Consider the following 15,083-nt stretch of genomic DNA (forward strand, 5'->3'; position numbering starts at 1 on the left):
GTACTCAACAGGGTCTTTGAAAGGATTTAGCTTTAATAAGAGGGTGTGGTACACTATGTCGATTTAATAACAAGTACATACACACGGGATCATTATTTGAATTACGGGATTATATGTCAACCACTTAAAAACAGTGCAAGTGTGCTGAGGTGTTTGCTTACCTATAGTAATTTGGCTTAAAGGGCCCGTTCTTGTTTAAGCCCAGGTACTTGGCCTGCTCGTCGCTCAGCTCTGTAAGATGCGCATCAAACGTTGGGAGATGCAGGCTGGCCACATACTCATCTGAAGGGCGAGAGAGAGAGAGAGAGAATATGCTTACATTCACCAGGCGTCCATGTTTGATTAATCATTTAAATGAGAACAGGAAGTAGCAGGATTTCCCAGCTGTTTTCTTCTACAGTGATAACTGTCTTCCTTTTTCCCTTTCTCTGACCTCATTCTTCTCTTCCTTATCTGAACCCGGCCCTCTCCCACCTCTGTGTCAGTGTGCTGTGATAACAGTGGCGGTCGCTTACAGACCGACCTACATTCTTCTCCTTGTTTTTCTCTTTACGATATGTGCGCTCTGCTCTCAGCCTCTGAGAGACGGCTCAGAGATGTGACAAGCGGCAGACATGCACACATGTGTCTACAGATACACAGGATTCACTCTGCTGTGAGTGATTTGCTATCCGGGGAGACGACTCTGGACTGAACAGATGAGTCTGTCTGCAGAGATAAATGTAGTCTGTCTGCAGGCCTTCTAACAGGCTGTAATCACATCCTGTACATCCACGTAGATGGTATTTGTTACACAAGAGGTTTTTATGTGTTCTGATATCAAAGTGGACTCTAAATCATGCAAAACTACTCCGATAAAGTCCAAAATAATTCGTATTTATCTCACACTGGGCTTAGACTGAAAATTGAAATTACTTGAATGCCGAAGTCGTTATTTGAAATGTTTAATACGAACATCCACTACTTTAACACATCCAGAAATGATGGTACTCTTACCCATCTTCTTGGGCAGCAGGTAAACATCCTGTTTGTACCGTCCTTCGGGGGCATTGTAGAGCTCTATCAGTGCCAGTGCCTGGACAGATCCACACACACAAACGCAGCAATGCACAAAGCGGAACAAGCCAAACATATGCGACAATATAAATGAGACAAATTGATCCACAGCTCTACCTGAGTGGTGGCAGTGATTGAGAGAACGAAAGTGGGCACAGTGGAACAGCTGAGGTTCAGCAGACGACCCTGGACAGGAGGGAAAAAACAAAACAAAAACAACAACACAAGGTTAGAGTACAAGTCAAAAATACACATGCAGGCTCGCGCCTTTGTGTAAAAATGTACCTTTTGGGCGGCATCATGAAAAGGAATCAATAAACTCAGATCTCGGTGTCCCTCGACAAATCGACTGTGTATCAGCTGTGCAACGCTGCAGTCAGTCCTGTTAATGAACGTAGCTATAAGATTACTTTTAAGCCCTTTGCTTTTCTTCCTCCAGAGTTTTCACATGACTGCTGTGCATTAGCTTACTGATGAAGACAGATGTTGCTAACTATGCACCAAGTGGCCATCCCTCTGAAACTGAAAAGCTACACGAAGAGAGGGGAACAGACTGCCGTTCAACTGTTGTTGCTGGATGATGAAAGCAGAACAGAAACTCCACACAGGGGTTTAATTTGCTGTACACACTGAAGTTCACACACACGCTGCTTGCTAGTGCTGTGTGCATTTTCACATAATAAAGCAGCTGTCTGTGCACCATCTTACAGCTTAATAATGCTCATAAATATGACATAAATGCCTGAGTGTGCATTATTACACTGGGATACAAAAAGGGAACAAAAAATAACTTCCTTTTTTTGGCCACCATTTAAATCAACTTTAAACGTCCAAATGTTAGTTGTACTAAAGGATCAGATGTTGTTTTGTATATTTAAACTGAATGGCATTTTTGGAGCACTGCTCTATTTTAAGGATCAGAACAAAGAGTGATCTGGAGGCAGGTGAGGTGAGGATGGAGGCGCAAATCTACTGATGTGGTTAACACGTCTGCAGATCAAACAGCCTCAGAGAGGCAGGCATTGACAGGCTGGCAGTTTGCCTGTCTGGCCCTGTTGGACTGCTCTCATTCTGTCACACACGCACACACACCTCATCTTATCCTAAAATATTCATGATCAGGGGGTGAGTGTGTGCATATTACTGCAAGTAAACTTGCAAAAAAGTTTGCTGAAGGGTAAGTGTCCTGTTTATGTGTTTATTCCATAACAACTTGCACTACATTACAAAAGAATATTTTAAATGATGATTAATCAACCAATTATTAAATATGAGAGGATAACTCTGCCAAAGAGGTTTCCAAAGTGATTAAATCAGAGGAGAAAATAGGATGAATAAACTCGCCTAAAAGCAGTCGAACTTGAAGATAATTTAACGGATGTGGTTAAACATCGTCTGTGTAAACGTCTACTGTATTTAATCCTTTAAAATTATTTTCTTAAACATCGTCATGGCAGTGGGCCCATTTTACAAAGTGCTCTTTAAATGGCCATAAACCCAATACAGTTTGTGACTCTGAAGACAAACTTTACGGGGATATTTGTGGTATCAAGTATTGTGGTAAGTATTCACAAGGTTCTGCTGTCTGAACACAGACGACTTGGTGTTTTAGGCATAAATTTGGACACGTTATTCGATTATTTTGCCTGCTAACATTAATGCATTATGTACTGCTCTGTTTGAGTGGCTGTTTGCCTGCCAGTTACAGTCTACATACAAAGTAATGCAGAACAGCACCAGCTAGGGGGCTCTCTGTCTTACAAAAGAACTCCTGACTTCATATGTCTGTGAAGGTTCTCAGTCATCCAGGTCATCGTAGTCAAAGGAGCTTGCAAAGAAAAGCGTCTGGACTTCTTTAAGTTACTTGAAGACGTTTCACCTCTCATCCGAGAAGCTTCTTCAGTTCTAAGGTCAAATGGTGGAGAGTCCCAGATATAAACCTAGTGAGAGTGTCCCCCCACAGAGGGACAAAAGGACCCCCTGATGATCCTCTAATCGCCTGAGCCAAGGTGTGGAACTGGGTGTGGGTCCCAATCAACCAGAGTTTCGGGTGAGTTCATTGTGAAACCTGGCCCCACCTTATCATGCGAATTCCTGAGGTCAGATGGCCCAGGGTGTGAGTGGGCGTTAAGGCGTCTGGGGAGGGATCTCAAAACTGGATTATAGATGGCAGACAGTTGGTGTCATCCCCTATGTAGCCGGTGTATCAGAGAAACTCAGGAGGGTTTTCTCCAAGCATGACATCCCGGTGTACTTCAGACCCAGCAACACACTCAAACAAAAACTGGTTCACCCGAAAGACAAAACGGCAAAACACAGACTTAACAATGTGGTGTATGCTGTACAGTGCAGCGAGGAATGCCCAGACCTCTACATTGGAGAGACCAAACAGCCACTTCACAAGCGCATGGCACAACACAGAAGAGCCACCTCCACAGGACAAGACTCAGCTGTCCATCTGCATCTTAAGGATAAAGGACACTCTTTCGAGGATGCCAATGTTCACATTTTGGACAGAGAGGACAGATGGTTTGAAAGAGGAGTGAAAGAAGCCATCTATGTCCACTGTGAGCGACCATCTTTGAACAGAGGCGGTGGTTTACGACACCAACTCTCTGCCATCTATAATCCAGTTTTGAGATCCCTTCCCAGACGCCTTAACGCCCACTCACACCATGGGCCATCTGACCTCAGGAATTCGCATGATAAGGTGGGGCCAGGTTTCACAATGAACTCACCCGAAACTCTGGCTGATTGGGACCCACACCCAGTTCCACACCTTGGCTCAGGCGATTAGAGGATCATCAGGGGGTCCTTTTGTCCCTCTGTGGGGGGACACTCCCACTAGGTTTATATCTGGGACTCTCCACCATTTGACCTTAGAACTGAAGAAGCTTCTCGGATGAGAGGTGAAACGTCTTCAAGTAACTTAAAGAAGTCCAGACGCTTTTCTTTGCAAGCTCCTTTGACAACTCCTGACTTCCAGTTACACAAAGAGGTGCTTAAGAGAATGAAAGAATGAAATGTGGAATATCCAGCTCTTTAAATAAAGTAAACGTTTTCTTCTAGGATTTTACATTCTGTTTTTGTATTGCAGCACCATGAATCACTTTATGGCAACCATTTATTTAAATATGGACATATTATCAACATCACACCAAAAATGTCTAGTTGCCTGTTGTTGTACCCCAGACTGAACTGATGCCAATTAGACACCAGGATTAGAAGGAAGACGCATGGTTGGGTGTGTTTACCTCTGCCAGCAGGACTATCCTCTTTCCATCAGGCCAGATTACGTGGTCCACCTGAGAGCGCACTCTCTCCCAGGTGAGTTCAGGAGTCCGCAGACTTGCCTATAAGGAAGAAACGACATCATCGGTTATTTGTATTTGGCTGTTTGCTCTATGACGTCTCGTCACGAGTCATATGTTGACTGAGCACGCTTCATTTCCAGGACTGGAGTGACTCAGAGCTTCCTTTCATATGGACCGTTTCCTTTGTCCATCGCCCATTGTTATTACTGATTTTGAAACATCCTCACGTTGCCCTTTGTTCTCATTTCTAAACACTTCTGTACAATCTTTAATGACCAGAAAGCTTTATTAGCTTGTTACAGACTGACAAAGGTACTAACAGTAGTGGTAAAGTGTGCATCAGGTGTCTGCAAGTACAAAAGTTTCACAAGACATTTTGAGACCTTTATTATCATTTTATATGAGGTGTAGGTTGGAATGTTTAAAGCACACCCAGAAAAATATGAAAATATATTTTTTGTGTTAACTGGTTGAAATGAACAATAAGTCAAAATGAAAAAAGGAAATCAAAGTTTCAACAAGCAGTGCAGTTTGCTTTGCAAGCACCAAGCTTTAAACACCAGCAGTAATCTTGTTAACGCCACGTCCAGCCATCTCTCATTAAACGTATCTTTCCATTCCAGCAGACTTATCGCACAGACTGGCTAGCCTCTTGATTTTTATTTTCACAATTTCCACAAGTGTACTGTAAACTCTAAATGAATGACCTGAAAAGATTCCCTAAACAACAGGGAAACCTATAATAACTTAAGGTTAGGGTAACTAATTAATCTCGTTTAGCTGCTACACACTTGAAACAGGCTTAAAGCATCATTGGAACATTAAGGAAGTAAAAAAGAAAGCTGCACATGTGACATCCATCCACTATTTGTTGTTAACATTAGTCTAAACCGCTCATCTCTGTATATGAAGATGATTAAGCGTCTTTCTGAAGCGTCCTGCTGGTACAGCCTTTTGTACTGAAGCAAATATCTTAAACATGCAGCTGCACAGGTTGATTTAATTGTGTACATGGGTCAAAGATAGTTACACTGTGTGGTGCAAGTTATTGCATGTGACTGGTGATACTTAATGGTTTATTTTTATGGGGTTTTTTTATTGGTAAATGTGTATTTCAAAGACAAAGATTCATGGCTGCCCTGGATAAAAGCTTAACCATCTTTATGGTTTGAAAGCTTGTAAAGGTCTGCTAGTTTTAGCATTACGTAACCAAAGAAAGGCTAGTGGCAGCTCCACATTTTTCCTGCTTTTCTAGGAAACTAACTATCCATCTGTCTGTCTTGTTTATTTCTGAGTGTAACAGCAGGTTATAAATCAGACCTTTTACTGACGCCACACTTACTCAAGTCTACGTCGACTGCTACCATGACAACAATGAGCAATCACTGCCCCAGGTCAAGCTTTACAGACGTGAGGACATTTAACAGGGGGGCAGAAATCTTTTACAATCTCGATCGAGTAGTTCAGTCTTCCAAAATCGTAACTAGTGGCTGTGTTTTAACACGCCTAAATCTGATGAGACGACTACAATTTAGACCTCGTGCAAACTGGCAACTGACCACATCGATCTCAGTGTTGGAATGTCCCATGTTGCAAACGATGCAGCCGTTCTTCATGCGGTCGAGGTTCTCTCTCACCACAACGTTCTTATTGCCTGATGAGGGGAGAGGACACAAAGAACAGAGAGAAACGTTGAGGAAGCAAAAATCTCCAGAGGAAGGAAAGAGGCTCGGCTGTACGTGAGGTTTTAATCAAATACGACGCTGTAAAGGGACTGAACAGGTTTTCTGAAATCTATGTACTGGGGGAAAAGAAGGAGGATTGCCCTTATCGCTCATGATTTAATTACTCATCTCACGACTTGAACAAAGTTAATTAGGGAATGTAATTTAGTCTACATAGAGCATTTTAAGTGGTTTTGTATTTATCTATTTAGATCAAAACAAGCTAAAGTCTAGTTTAGAGGTGATAGAGGTGAATAAAAACCAAACAAAGAGACTGCTGTGTGTATGTGTGAGATAAGAGGAGTTATGACAGCGTGTTTTAATATATTTGTTTCTTTTATTTCACAACACTCTTGAACTTTATTGAGGCCACAAATCCTTTTATTATCTTTGCTGTTATCTTTGCCATTTCCACCTAAGGACAGACCTCTGCAGCTCGCCTGCCAGCAGCACCGACTAATGAAGCTGAGAGGGCGAGTAATTCTCTGCTTCAAGCGCTCAACTTGCTGGCTGCCGAGTTAAGAACTTTATTAGTAGCTGCTGCAGACTGATTACAAGGACTTATTATCTGTTTAGGCACCCTGAATGAATGATACCAGGGACTGCTTTATGTCTTGTATCCTCCTAACATGCAACATCTAAGCTGGATTTCTCTCTGCATTGTGATTCTTCTTGTCAGGTAAGGACAGAGGCTGAACCAACCTGTGCAGGTAATGACGATATCCACTTGTCTGATGACTTCGGTCAGTTTCACCAGCCTGAAGCCGTCCATGCTACGGTTGGTTAAAGAAAGTGTGTAAGATGAATGCAGCATCAACGGCAACAAAGGAAGAACAAGAGCTGAAGAAGTCTCACCAGGCCTGCAAGGCACAGATGGGGTCGATCTCTGTGACGTAGACGATGGAGCCCATTGCTTTGAGGGCAGCGCAGCAGCCTTTTCCAACCTGAGGAGAGAAAAAAAAAGGTACAAATGGAGTTAACACAAAGGACATAAACCCATATCACATGCAGAAACTGTCCATGATGCTTCTGTTTGAGTGGATGTAGAGTGTAAGTGTGCACTGCCATACACACACTATTTCACTATTTAGAAAAAGAATTGAAAACGACAAGTTTCTTAATCAACCAGTCACACAATAGGAGCCACGTGGAAGCAACAAGGATCAAACCACCTATTTTGTAGCACTGCTGTCCATTTAATATGACTCAGTAGTAATATATTATATCAAATAAATACCAGTACATCCTACTTGACTGGGTTGCATTTGTCAGTATGCAGGCCACAATTTGACCCCAAATCCTCTGAAGAGGACAGATTACTTATGCCACGACAAAGCACCAACATAGGAGTAATTTGAAGTAATCTTTTTACCATTTTAAAACCTCATACATTTTAATTTTACTCAAAGTCCTCTGTTACACACAAAAGGATCAAAACTAAGGGCTATGTTTTGAAGCGTGTTCCAGTTTAATAGCAACTACGGTACACGGCGTTGACCACAAGGCGCACTTAGAATTCATTCAATCATGTCTCAGTAAGTTAAGCACTTGGGTTCAAAGGAAAGACCTCCTACTGTACACTGACACATTAGCCCCGTTAGGTTTTAATTTAAACCCAAAGCAAAGAAAAAGAAAAAAAGAAAGAAAGAAAAGGTTTAAAGAAATTTATACACTTTTCAAAAAAATCCACAGCAGCTGGCCTCTGCTACCATCACTTGGATGTTCCATTAGGACAAAACTCTCTGGTGGCTTGTTCTGTATTAATCAAGTTCAAGCAGGACTTTTACAAATTTAATTGCCACGGCCTTAGCAAAACCCCATCCTTACTTAGATGCCTCAAAAAGGACGAAAACAATTATCTAACTTGTCGTGCTACATTGAAATCTGTTCATGTGCATAAGCGAACTCACAGGAGACAGGACAAGGCTTCAGTGTTTGCATCACTGTGTGAACAAGAAAGGTGCGTGACGAGGACGGTGGCCTTACCTCTCCATATCCACACACCACCACCTGTTTGCCTCCAAACATGACGTCAGTAGTCCTCTTCAGGCTGAGGACAGAAACACTGTTATAACACACAGACGACCTAATATTTATTCATACTGTTTGGAGCAGAGTGGATGCGGGCGTATACACCTTGCAGCAATGCATGTTATTAAAAACAAAAAACTTGGCCTGTTTTATAATTCTAACAAGGTTCAACAGGAGATCATTTCCTACCCGTCTAAGATGGACTCTCTGCAGCAGTACAGGTTGTCAAATTTCTGCTTGGTGACTGAATCGTTGACATTCATGGCTGGAACGCAGAGTTTCCCGGCCTTGGACAGCTGATATAACCTGCACACACAAACACACACCAAAAAACATTTAAACTTTACATCAGAATACAATCAAATATGTCTCTTAATTCAATGACTGGAAGAAAGGTGGCAAATTAATCCAGACAGGAGCAGCTGCTGCTTAAATCTTTGAAAGGATTTGTTTTATCATTTAGATTTAACTGACGTGTTTCTATTTGTGCAAATCAAGTTGAAATTTTGCTACCAGGCCACAAATATACAGTGGAGAACATATTCACCACTAGATGGTGATGTTGGCACACGACAGATTATGTAAACACTTCTTCAGTGAGAAATAAATACACAAACCAGCACATTAACAGACACATTTACAGTACCTGGTTTTATCTACCTAAAGGTGGAATGTCTCATTCATCTGGAGGTAGATGCTGTACTCCTCATCTAAACAAATAACCCCTCCCACTGGGGCTCAATCACAAGCTCAGCCCTAAAATTCATTGACATGCATCTCCAAGATGACTGCACTAATAATGGGCTAGCTGGTTAGCGCATTCATGCTTACACAGCATGAATGCATATTTCTCACAGCTGTGATTTAAAAAACAAAACACCAAACAAACAAGATCAGCATTAAATATTATCACACAGACCACATGTAAGCACAAAACCCCAGCATGCCAAACTAGTGAGAGCAGGTTGTTCGGACGTTTTTTTCCTCTCTACAGGACGTCTATAGAGCTGCCTGCAGGCACCATCCTTTCCCCGGTGAAGCTGGAGCCAGAACCCAGGGCAACCTGCTGCTGCGACTGCTGGCACAGAGGAGCCCACCGACAGATGGGAAGTCTTTGTATGCGTCCGTGAACAAAGATGCAAGGAAGGCTTCTTGCACAACATTCTCCCGTGGAAACGAGCTAGAATCAAAGACCTCATCAATTCCTCTGAATCCATTTTTTTTGGATCAACCCTATTTTGGCTAAACAGGGCAAAACAAATGAAGGCCTTTTTTTCTAATGTCAACCGTCGACTCTGAAAACCTGTGCAGGCCTCCTTTCCCGAACTCAGAGGGGACTGACCCAGAATTAATAAGGGGAACTGATGAAGACATCAATAGAATCGTATTCATTTCTATATTTCCTTAGTAACAGAGAGAGGTGCAGGCTCTCACACCTGCTCTACAAGCTGGACGGTTTTCCTCTAGATCCACTCAGGAAAACGTGCAGACACTCTCAGACTATGGTTCTCCTGTGTGTGACCGAACACTCCTTGCTCCAAGTCGGCTTAAACGTTGTGTGAATTGGTCAGAATCACATCTCCCCGCAACATGTACAAACACCTGATTTGACTTCAGTACACATACAGAACGGACAACCATTGGACCATAAAGGGATCTCTGCTGAACTTAACAAGTGTGTTGAATCAGAACAGATGAATCGACGTTTATGACACGAACACACACAAAAACAAAAAAAAAACTAAACTAAAAAGATACCACGTCCTACCTGTGCACACCAGTAACGCTCTCCTCTACTATGCCCTTGATCTTCTTGAACATGCTGGGATATTTTTTATAAATCCAATGAGTCAGGTCACCACCGTCATCCAAGATCTGACGAGAAATCAGAAAGATACGTTTTCTATGTTTGAATATGCAGAATAAATGATCTGATATAATGAATGTCTTCACTTCTAGCCACAGTGGTAGACAATCATCACGTAAAAATACATTTAAAAACCTACTACACAACAGATGAATGGCCTACCAATGAGGACTGTTTGATGTAAAAACCACAGAGGCAACTTTTCTGTAATAAGCTTTATTTAGATATGTAGGTGAGCTACCATGTTGGGCTGCCAGCCTTCCACATTGACACAGCGGTCGATGCACCACCAGAAGTCGTCCTCTGATTCTCCCTTCCACGCAAATACACTGAAACCTACAAAGAGAGGAAGTGTTGAATACATATTGCATACGAGTGTATGAATAACAATGGATGTGAGCATGATGGGAAAAGCGAGCGCATTAATATTTTAGGCGGCAAAAAGGAGAGAAGAAAAGGTCAGGTGCCACCACATGGGAACGCTGAGCCTCACCTCCCTCTGCCAGGGCAGCTGCCACCTCATTCTGGGTGGAGTAGATGTTGCATGCTGCCCATCTGCACTGAGCGCCCAGAGCTGACAGAGTCTCCATCAGCACCTTGGGAGAAGACGAGGGTCAAGTTTGTTTTCGTCGTGGCAGAAGAGAAAAATAAACAAACAAGTGTGTGTGAGTGTTTTGCACTGCTACTACTTACAGCAGTCTGGGCAGTGATGTGGGTGCAGCCCACAATCTTGGCACCAGCGAGGGGTTTTTCCCCCTGGGCTCGCTTCCTCAGAGCCATCAGTGCTGGCATCTCTGAAAGAAAAGGAAACACACACATACACACAAATACACATAAGTGGATATACAGGATTGATCTGGATGATTAAGGAATTCCCATCATTTAATCCTCCTAATACTTCAAAACTAATCCATCGCCTTGTGCGGTGGAGTAGCTCGATGAGCGAGGCTCTCTGCTAGGTAATTAGAGAGCAATGTCAATGAAATACATTGAGTTTGATTTTAAATTGTGGTCACAACAGCAGTTTGGTATTTAGCTCAGTTCCCAGTTTTTTTAAAGCTACTGCCCGCTGGTTAACCTTGCTCAGCTATCTCGATCTCTCTGCGGCCGAAGTCGGCCTGTTTGATGTTTTTGATGCAGAAGTCGCCGTTGCCCTTGGAGTTTTTCTGCTGTTTGTCACGAGGAGATGTCTCGTCATCAGAGCTGTCTGTGTATGATGCCGCTGCAAACACACACACACACACACACACACACACACACACACACAGGCATTGTCAGCATGTCAACACGTCACATAGGAGGCAAAATATTGCCGCTGTAAACAAAACAAAACAAAGTTGTAAACAGTGAAGAGTCATCAGAATGCATTAAACTCAAATGTGCAACTTGAATTTGTTAGCCTACAGATTTCAGGCACTGCAGGCTTTAATTTATCATAGAGCCGCCAGCCAAACTTTTCCCACTAAGAGCAAAACTAGCAGCTTTATCACCTCTGACTGAAGCAGAAAGTAAACACAGGATGTTATTGGACTTAAGTATTTACACTTGGATATAAAAAGAAAACATGTTTGAGTAGTATCACTGGACCTGTGATATAAACAGTCATATGCACAGTCTGCACTTTACATTATTGTGTGGTTTCAAATGTACTGTACATTTCTATACATGGAGGTGCACAGGGTGTACTCCTCCATGAGTACAAACGGTGCATGATGCCAACATCACACACGCCTTTAAGTGCAGACAGGAAAACAAAGGTTTGAGGGTGTAAGAGGATATCCCGAATCCAATTCTTCAAGTTTTAGTTCATTACAAACAATCGATATTGATTAACAATAGCGTCACCTCATGTCCGGGGGTAACACCCATGAATTCAAGACAATGTCTGTGCTGTGTTTTTGGCTGTACATGTAAATGATATCCTTAGAGAAAGTTCTTTTAAGTTTTTTTAACCTGGCCTTCTTTGGGAAACTCTATGAAATTCTATGCAGAGTGCCTAAATCAGGTAAAAGCTGATGAAGTAAAACATGATTAGTGAGTTGATTTGATATATATATAAAAAAATCTAAATCCCCCAAACTGAAAAACAAATCATCAACAAATGAAAAAAAAAAAAAAAAATACCCTGCCGTCCTACTTCCAAAACACGTTGGGACAAAACCAGGTGAGGGAAAAAAAATAATAAAAAAAAATGAAATTCTTCTCACACAAAAAAGCTTAAAAAATATCCAAACTATCATCAGTCAGGCTCAGACGCCATAGCCCCGATCTGCTTTACAGTGACAATAAACTTCAGCTACATGCTAACTTTACCTGGAACCTGTACGGTCATGTCATTATTTACAATGTACTGTAAATGTGTTGGTTCTGCTTTACAGACTAGGACCACCAGCTTTAAAAAGAATCCTAATTAAAGGATCGTAAACTAAAGTGCTTCGGGGGGAAGCTGTGTGACTGGTGCTTGCTGTAGTCTCCGTACTGTGGGAGCCATCAGAGAAATCAGAATCACTCCAGTGAGGGAATTATGAGGAAAGACAGGGAATCAGCCGAGGAGGAAAAAAAAAAAAGCAGCACAAGGTTCTGCACTGGAGTCTGAAACATGTCAAGGAGTTCACAGTGATTAAGGTGTTAACACAGGGATCCAAAGATGTGTGACAGAGACGTCTGCTGAATGAAATAAAAGCAGACTAAGTGCACTCCTCATTATCTCAATATCTTGAAGAAAATGCAGATAATTTTTTAAGTGGTGATGTGAAAGCCCGAGGCAGGAGCGAGAGGTTCCTGGGGACTCTTGAGCTGGTTAGGAGGGGAGATAAAGCGCTGCGCTAGAGAAGAAAAAAAAACAAAGTGAAAAGAAAGAAAAAAGAAGTTATGATTTAGTGATAGGAGACTGGGATAGATCCAAATCACACAGCAGAGAAAAGTGCACAAGTGTGCAGTTTGGAGCTAAAAATGAAATTCAGAGCTGATTTTTTTTAAGACAACTTAATGTCTCAAACAGGAAGAAAGAAAGGGAAAGAAACACAATGTCGCTTTCTCAGCTGACCCCAACAAGCGCCTATGAAAACACAGAGCTGTCTGCACATGTGCCAGTGGGAAGTTACAGAGCCGAAACGCCTCATCTTCTCTGAATAAAAGTACTGATGCAGGGGTTTTTCTTCCTTTTTAGTACCCCTGACCTGAGGGATCCATTATGCACATGCACTAATACTGACTGACAGTCCATGTGTCCGTTTGCCATCCATCTGTCTGTCCTAGCGCCATCATGCAGATTAATTCATCATGTTACATGGTGTCGTTTAAAGTTATGTGGCCTGTGACTCTGACACACAGCAGGACATCAAAAGAGCCCGAGTCCAAGTGGCTTATGCAATATCGCATTTAAAAGCGACTGATAACTGAGAAGGAAAGGAAAGCCAGGATTATAGTGACCGATTTATAAAGAACCTTTGCTCCCTTGTCCCTTCTTGTTTTTGTGGTATTTGAGCAGAGCCATGTTAACCATTTCCAAATATACAGGAGTGTTGCATCAATCTACTCAAACTATGGCTACAGCTATCAGTTACATTAGTGATGAGTATTTGAGACCTCTACATCATCAGTGTGACCCGTTTACTCCTAACCTTAACCACCTTATGTGCTTTTATTCGTTTAAACTAACTAATAATTAAACACAGCATATAATAACATAGCATTCACAGTGTCTTCGTCTTATGATTCCATAGTAGGTGAGGGAAATAGTTCTGAAAGGTCTGTGTTGTACCTCATAGATGAGGTAGCTTTGGTGTTCATGTATGTTACTGGACATGACATTTCAGCTTGAAATATATATGGTCTACACCCCTTTCCCCCCTTTTAGACTCGCCCCTGGTTGTTTCAGGCATCACTGTGATAGAAAGTGGGGCAGCTGTTGCCAGCCTTCAGCCTAATTTAAACATCATTACAGACAGAGTTGTAATAAGTGCATATGCTTTTATTTTAACTTCTGTAGCTGTTGTGTTTTTTGCAGGGTTTTTTGTTGCTGTTGTTTGTTTTTTTTAACTACAATGGACACACAAGATACACTGTGTACCATTGCACACTATTCACTGTACACATGGACACACTTTTATGTTTATTTCTCAATAAATAAAAATAGCTATCAAGTTACATTACGAAAGTCTCTTACACTGAAATGCTGTATCGTGAAACAATGTTATATGTTTATTTCTCACAATTTAAGAGACTTCATTTATGACAGCAGCATTTCTTTATCGTGTAGAAAAAACTAAGACTTACTGTTAGCACTTCTCTTCATATATTAAATAATATGTGCAATTCAAGTTGCAAAAATCTGAAACTAATTAAACTGAGTTCAACAATTCTGGATGAAAGAAAGCAAAAGATTAAAAAACATTTTTAAAATAACCAAGTTGTTCGAGTTACTTGATAAATCGTTGCAGCTTGAACTCAAACTAATCATAGAGTGTATTGTCTCCAAATCACTCAGCATGTCTCTCCTGGTTACTCCAAATGAAAATCATAACATCATGACAATGCATACTTAAACCAAATTTACAAAACAAAGAAACCCCTTATCTATACATACAATGAAACTTGCACTGTAAGACATAAAACGACACCTTACAGTTGCTGATACTAGCTGCCAGCTAAAACTCTTTTGGCATATTTATCTTTACCAGCTTTCCAGTTAATCACCAATAGGGCGGTGGTTTGGCTCTCCCATCCTATTTGGTTTCAGCCACACCCAATGCTTCGGCACCTGCTAATCCTCTAACACAGGGCCCACAGTTTCACATAAACCCAGGGTCAGAGTGTGAGAAAGAGAGCTAGAAACACAGAAGTGAAGGACAGAAGAGGTAGATAAGTCCAGTCAACCATTCATCCAGGTGGAATTCAAGGGAAAATTTAACATCCCCCTGGAATATCAGATAAGCAGCAAGGTAAAGTGATTGAGTAACAGGCTATAGTTTAAGACAGGAATGCAGGTATGGCGAAAGAGAGACACTGTGATGAAGTCTGCGCTATATACTTAAACAAACAGGTCATTTTAGTCTATTTACTTTGTGCTGTAAAGACACTGCTTTAGTC

The 15,083-nt window shown here is 41.6% G+C and overlaps 1 protein-coding gene across 4 annotated transcripts in view; it reads right to left on the minus strand.

Annotated features, from left to right (window-relative positions):
- Window positions 1-15,083, minus strand: part of ahcyl2b (adenosylhomocysteinase like 2b) — a 48,841-nt gene that overhangs the window by 2,289 nt on the left and 31,469 nt on the right. For 3 of the 4 annotated variants that reach the window (XM_085138727.1, XM_085138729.1, XM_085138730.1), the window contains exons 3-16: window positions 11,071-11,214; window positions 10,686-10,786; window positions 10,486-10,588; window positions 10,234-10,328; window positions 9,894-10,000; window positions 8,315-8,431; window positions 8,081-8,144; window positions 6,950-7,038; window positions 6,797-6,867; window positions 5,930-6,024; window positions 4,311-4,409; window positions 1,174-1,242; window positions 997-1,075; window positions 162-282 (exon numbers count right to left, since the gene is read on the minus strand). In XM_085138727.1, the coding sequence (XP_084994853.1) occupies window positions 162-282; window positions 997-1,075; window positions 1,174-1,242; window positions 4,311-4,409; window positions 5,930-6,024; window positions 6,797-6,867; window positions 6,950-7,038; window positions 8,081-8,144; window positions 8,315-8,431; window positions 9,894-10,000; window positions 10,234-10,328; window positions 10,486-10,588; window positions 10,686-10,786; window positions 11,071-11,214 (1,354 nt within the window). Of the gene's footprint in view, window positions 1-157; window positions 283-996; window positions 1,076-1,173; window positions 1,243-4,310; window positions 4,410-5,929; window positions 6,025-6,796; window positions 6,868-6,949; window positions 7,039-8,080; window positions 8,145-8,314; window positions 8,432-9,893; window positions 10,001-10,233; window positions 10,329-10,485; window positions 10,589-10,685; window positions 10,787-11,070; window positions 11,215-15,083 lie in introns of those variants that run through there. The other variant, XM_085138728.1, reaches the window with a different exon arrangement.

Source organism: Neolamprologus multifasciatus, chromosome 17, assembly GCF_963576455.1.
Source record: "Neolamprologus multifasciatus chromosome 17, fNeoMul1.2, whole genome shotgun sequence".
NCBI lineage: Eukaryota > Metazoa > Chordata > Actinopteri > Cichliformes > Cichlidae > Neolamprologus > Neolamprologus multifasciatus.